We start from the raw sequence: 6,443 nt of genomic DNA on the forward strand, positions 1-6,443 counted from the left end.
TAACAGGACACTGCTGAAATACTTGAAATTTGTGTGAACTTGAAAATGCTTGAAAAAATACTTGAAATTTGTGTGTATTGCGATGAGGAAAAGAAACCACAAATTGTTAAACCTGGTAGGCCTCTGTACAAGTATAAGAGTCACAGTGTTAGTGATTAATTAACTTGAAACTTAGTTGTGTTGGTTGGGAAGCAGATGAACAGTATGTGTTATGTCCCATTATTAACTCTGTTGTTCCATTCAATCTCAAAAATTATTTTTATTAAATACTCTCCATGGACACTCAGAAAGCCAACTGTAAAACACGAATGATTTTGATGATGGTTCTTCTTTTGAAACTGAGACTAATATGGATCTGGTTGCAAAAAATGGTTTAAGCAAATCCTTAGAATAATCAATAATGTAATTTTAACTTATATATCTTAATTTAAAGCATTGTTTGCAGCTGGCTGCTGGCATCAAGCTATAGGAATGATCTTGTAACATTTAACACCCAGAGCTGCGATTCCCAAAAGCATTGTAATCCTAAGTAGATCATAGAGATCATTGGTGCCAATGGTTTCAAAGGCCTACAAAGCATTTAGGAAAGGCCGCCCAGGTCTGTTAGTTCCATATTAACCCATGGAAAACAAAAAGGCTGGATTCTTGAAAATACGGTTCATCAATCTAATGTGCTTAATAAATATTAAATAAATAATAAATATTTCTGCTGACGTAAAAGTGTTCACAGATGAATTGCCCGGTTCTAATGGTAAAAAGAGTTATTGTATTTGAGTAACAAAAGCTTTGCACCAATATTTCAGTCATTTTAACATGCAGACTGTACCGTTCTTTATGATGTGCCCTCTTGTGTTGGTTCTGAAGCAAACCGAAATCATTTATTTACACAAAATGAAGTTTAGAAATTAAATATACTTTACTAATGTTGCATCATGCTAAACTGCTGGAACCAAATTCATTGCTTTAAATTAGCAAACAGAAAACTAATGTATTAGCTACATGTGGCGGTTTAGAAACTAAAAGGGTCTTTTTGGCATTTTACTCATCTCATTTTCAGTTAAGTGAATATGAAAGAAACAAGCACAGTCAAAAATGTACAACTAAAGTGGTTGACAGCTTATTAATGTCTTACACAGGTAAAAATGACACTTATCAAAACCATTCACAATACCACATGCCTCAGCAATCTTTGATAAATGAACAGCAAGAAGTTCACTATAAGTGCCTTTTGAGACACCGATGCTCCATGAACTCACAAACTCCCACACCCACACACACATTATTGTTCATTGGCTTCAGATCTTTGCACACAGGAAATAGAATCCATTAAACCAAAACCAAGCCTTCAACCGTTCATCGTGACGAGCTCTTTCTTTATATACACATAAATAAATATAAATGCCAATCCAGATGAAAATGTATGTGCATAACTGCGTTGAGAGTGCTCACTGCAGGTGTCCAAGTAGCAGTTCAATTTCCTGCTTGCAGGGAATAGCTAAATAAAACCATACAGACAAATTGCGTCACTTAAAGTGGAATATCAGAGGTGGGATTTCATATGCAGAACTAGTAGATTGTGAAGAGCAGGGCTGCTTAGATCTACCGTTCTGCAGAGTTTAGTTCAACTCTACTCAAATACTCCTGAACCTGATAATCTAGGTCTTCAGATTCACTGAAACCTTTTAGGGTTGAATGTATAAGAGCAGGTTTGGGACTGAACTCTCCAGGAAAGTAGATCTTCAGGAGTCAGACCAAGCACCTCTGGTGATGAGAATGCATATTTAGGTTTGTTAACTGGGACTGAAGCGGTTTCATACGAAGTTGAAGTTTGGTTGTGCTCTCTGATGAGGTACAAATTCTTTTTCTTGTCTCTCATGGTTTGACTGGCTGGATGGAGAGCAGGCTGCCAAACTTGAAATGCTGGATGACGGGGAATTTTTCTAGACACTGTGAGAGGATGACAGAGAAAGACTTTGCTAGTATCAGTCAACTTTACAGCAAGAAAATGTCTAATGCTATGGTCTCCAAATAGAATAAGACTATATACAGATGATATATATCCACATATACTGCTGTTCAAAAGTTTGGGGTCAGAATGATTATTTTTAATGTTTTTGAAAGAAATCTCTTATACTCAGCAAAACTGCAATTATTTGATCAAAAATAGTATTATTGTGAAATATTATTACAATTTAAAACAACTCTTATTTTAAATTATTATAAAATGTAATTTATTCCTGTAATGGCAAAGCTGATTTTTTTAGCAGCCATTACTTTAGTCTTCAGTGTTACATGATCCTTCAGAAATTATTCTAACACTGTGTCCTAACTACAATCGACACGACAAGATTCCAGCGACAAACAATTTGAGTGTTTGTCACAGCCAATCAAAAGCGTGTGTGGGCGGGCTTTCTCTGGAAGCGTACTGCACTCGCAACGAAATTTACGAAGTTTACAATCAATACAAAGATTGTTTGAAGTTTACAATTTAATTCATAAATATTGAACCTTTTTAACATTATTAAAAGTACATGCTGAGTGACTGATACCATCTTTAGTTATGGAACATGCTTGTTAGTTCGCATTGATTTCACAGTTTAACGTAACCTACATCTTTGCTTTAATTTCAAGATCTGAGGTAAACTATCTATTGTTGCTTTCAGTATGGCTTTAAATGTCACGCAGAATGATATTCAAACTCACATTAAACACTTTCAACACTGAATAAAGAACATAATGAGTACCTGAGATTATCAATAGTTTGTATGTTGTTGCTCCAGCTGCGACGTTGCAGAAATGGAAACCGTTTCTAAAATAGAAATTGCACGTGTCGCCATCACGGCTGATTGGGAAAAAAACTCGGATTAACTTGGAAAAGATACCTTTTATCGCGTGTAGTTAGGACACAGTGTAATACACTGATCTGGTGTTTAAGAAAGATTTCTTATTATAATCAATCTTGAAAACTAGAGATGTACCGATTCCAATTTTCTTGGCCGATTCCGATTTTCTTTCTAAGAACTATAATTGACCGCATATAAAAACAAAAATCTATGCAAATGTCAATGCAAAAATTATTTACATAATAAAAGAAATTCTTAAACGTTACAATTCCCCCAATCTGGACTAAGTTACAGATTTTCTCTCACTTAAACAACTCTCAAAATAAAGTGCCCTGTGACTGGAAAGAGGAAGAAATAGTTAACTTAAAATGTGTTGCTGTATGTAACAATACAGATGTCATTTCCCACTATGTTTATAAATGGTCATTTTTTCCCCCTAACCTTATTAAATGTGTCATCTTTCACATCAAATTCTTACTTTGTTTCAATTAATTCAGTTAGAATAATAAGAAACTCTAGAGTTATTACAGAATCAGAATGAGCTTTATTGCCAGGTATGTTTACACATACGAGGAATTTGTTTTAGTGACAGAAGCTCCACAGTGCAACAGAATGGCAGTGACAAGACTAGGATGCAGATAACCATTCAAATGAAATTAGTATTAACAAACTCTATCTTTCCACTGCTGATGAGTGTCGTGTTGATATTGATATTCGGGTAAACATCATGGCCGTATAATGATCTAAATCATATTTTGTAAATATCTTTTTTTTTTCTACCGCAGTATGCATCTATACATTTCTGTGAGTTACTTTGTGTGTGCTGTCTCTCTCACACACTCACTCACAGGCTGTGCAAGCCTCATCTGGCACGACATAAATACATTATCAGTCCCCGTTTACACTGAATGCAATTAAAATTAGAATCATTCTCACGCGAAAGGACATGTTTTCACGCGACTGTGAGTGTGCGCGTGGCTGTGCAATAAAAGGATCGGCTTGGAATCGGCAATACGTGAGACTGACCGGCCGGTCACCGATCCGGGCCGGTCATGCGAAAAATCGGCCGATTCCGATCACTGGCCGATCAATCAGTGCATCTCTATTGAAAACAGTTGTGCTGCTTAGTATTTTAATGGAAATCTTTTGCAGGATTTTTTTAATAAACAGAACATTCAAAAGAACAGCATTTATTTGAAATAGAAATCTTTTGTAATGCTTTAAATGTCTCGACTGTCGCTTCTGATCAATTTAATGCATCCATGCTGAATAACAGTCTGTGGAAAGCTCTTGAAGTGTACAGGATCCTCAAACTACACATAAGGCCAATGAAGACGAGAAGCAAGGGCCTCTCAGTATGCATTTCAATGCTAAAAAGTAAAATTGAGACAAAAGCACATTGAAATGTTGCTCAAATACAGAATTAAAACCTTTCATATATATATATATATATAACATCCAAATGAATAGCTTTCATACTCAGAAAAAAAAAACATCTCTTTAACTTGTATTTAACTTGAAAGACATTACAGTCATGAGTCCCTGGCTGACGGAGTCAAAGAGAGAACGAGAGTGTGATATATACGGGGGTGGGGAAAGACAGACAGGGCGAGAGAGAAAGAGAGAGAGAGGGAAGGAGGAGGGGAATTTGCAGACAGACTGGCCCCTCAGTGCAGAGCGAAGAGAAGGGGGAGGGAGCACAGCCGTCTTCTCAACAACACAGGATGTGGGCTTTGGAGGAGGGGGTGGGGCACTCGGTTCTTCCCCTCGAACACACATGCTTGCTCAATTAACTCTTTCAGCCCTGGTCTGAAAACTTCACAAACTGTGAATCCACCGCTTGGCATTTGTAATGACGCATATATAAATATCACATGTAGACTGTGAGTGGGTAGCCTGCAATTCTGCTTTCGGAATAGAATGTTTATTCGTATATTTCTTTTTAGTTGTGATAAAACAGGGTTTAGTGTACCAACTACTGATGTACCATTTACACACTTTATATAAGGAGTCACTATCACACCAAGTTTACTCCTGACATTTAAAGGTGTTTACAATACCATGATACTTACTTCCGCTTTATACATTCGTATGAGACCTTGATTGACTTTGGACCAAGAAGGAACAGCGCTGATGTTCCAAAGCTGATTCGAGTGTTCGGCAAAAGGTCCTGTTTTCATCTAAAAGAGGAAAAATACGTAGTGATTAAGAAGATGATAGCAAACTTAAGATATACAGTGCAATCAGCATTAAAGCTGGATTTAATGGAGCAATTTGAAACCGAACAATTCTACTTTGAATAAGATATTTCACTTTTAATTGTGGTGGAAAGTTGCTAAGAAAAAAATACATTTTATTCGGAGAAGAAAAGAATAAATTCTTATGTTTGTGCGGACCACAGATCAGATCTGTCAAATACCAATACAACAATCGTTATGAAAGTGGTTCTTCAAATTAGTTGCAGAAACGTAAAGGTTACTAGAAAACAAATAAACAAACAAATGAACAGAATTTAGCACTACTATTTGCAAAATAGTATAAACACTACTAAACTAAAACAAACATTATAAAGTTACTGAAAATCAAAGTTCGTAGAGTTTATACAATAAATAATGTTTCTGACTGCGGAGGAAATCAAAATGCACTGCTGTTCAAAAGTTTACGGGGGATAAGGTTTGTTTAATATTTTTTGAAAGAAATCTCCTATGTTCACCAAAGCTGCATTTATTTGATCAAAAATACAGTAAAAGTTTTGTGAAATATTATTACAATCTTAAAAAGCCGTTTTCTATTTTAATATATTTTAAAATAAAACTAATTTCAAAAGAACAGAATTTATTTAAAATAACATTAACATTATAAATGTCTTAACTGACAGTTATGCATCTATTGCATCCCTGCTAAATAAAAGTATTCACTCTTTTTAAAAAATATTACTGACTCCAAACTTTTGATTGATAGTATATATGTGTGAAGTAAATAAACATAATAACATTATAATAACATTATCAAAAGATTATTAACTCTTCTGCAGTATTGGTAATTTGACAGTCATTATCAATTCACTGTACTATGAAGTCTATTCATGAGAGTTTATGAGAGAGAGGGGCTTGTGGGCTGCCCTTGGGAAAGAGCACTTTATGAATGGCAGTGCTGTGTAGCTTTACTCCACACACACACACACACACACACACACACACACACAAACACTGCTGTGACTCTACCCAGTAACAGTCTCTAAGTGTCTCCTTCAGCTTATAGAGAGGGAGTGATTGGTGTGTATTTTTGTAACTAATTGCTGTAGATGAATTAGGAGATGAGTACTAGATTTTTTATATTTATAAGTGGGGGGAGAGTGAGAGGGGGAAGAGAGGACAGCAAAAAGGGGAGATGGCACATTTGATATGAAAGAGCGTGTCGAATTCCTTTTTTTAGTCGGAAAGTAGGAAAGTATGTCAAAGCTTTTGTTCCACTTCTGGAATCGTGTGTCCATTTAAGGAAGAGAGCAAGTGGACTGAGATGGGGCGAGCGGGGTGATTTCAGCTGTGGGGAAGGATTCGTGAGAGAACGTGCACAAGGACGATTTATGAAGCACCTTGG

At 36.0% G+C, this 6,443-nt stretch overlaps 1 protein-coding gene across 4 annotated transcripts in view; it reads right to left on the reverse strand.

Moving 5' to 3' along the window:
• Positions 1–236: 236 nt before the first annotated feature.
• LOC107723355 (serine/threonine-protein phosphatase 2A activator-like) overlaps positions 237–6,443 on the reverse strand; it is a 15,986-nt gene continuing 9,779 nt past the window's right edge. For all 4 annotated transcript variants that reach the window (XM_016531936.1, XM_016531934.1, XM_016531935.1 and 1 more), the window contains exons 9-10: positions 4,916–5,023; positions 237–1,947 (exon numbers count right to left, since the gene is read on the reverse strand). In XM_016531936.1, the coding sequence (XP_016387422.1) occupies positions 1,873–1,947; positions 4,916–5,023 (183 nt within the window). In that variant the 3' untranslated portion in view covers positions 237–1,872. The remainder of the gene's footprint in view (positions 1,948–4,915; positions 5,024–6,443) is intronic.

This window comes from Sinocyclocheilus rhinocerous, unplaced genomic scaffold (genome assembly GCF_001515625.1).
Source record: "Sinocyclocheilus rhinocerous isolate Xijiao unplaced genomic scaffold, SAMN03320098_v1.1 scaffold1476, whole genome shotgun sequence".
Taxonomy (NCBI): Eukaryota; Metazoa; Chordata; class Actinopteri; order Cypriniformes; family Cyprinidae; genus Sinocyclocheilus; species Sinocyclocheilus rhinocerous.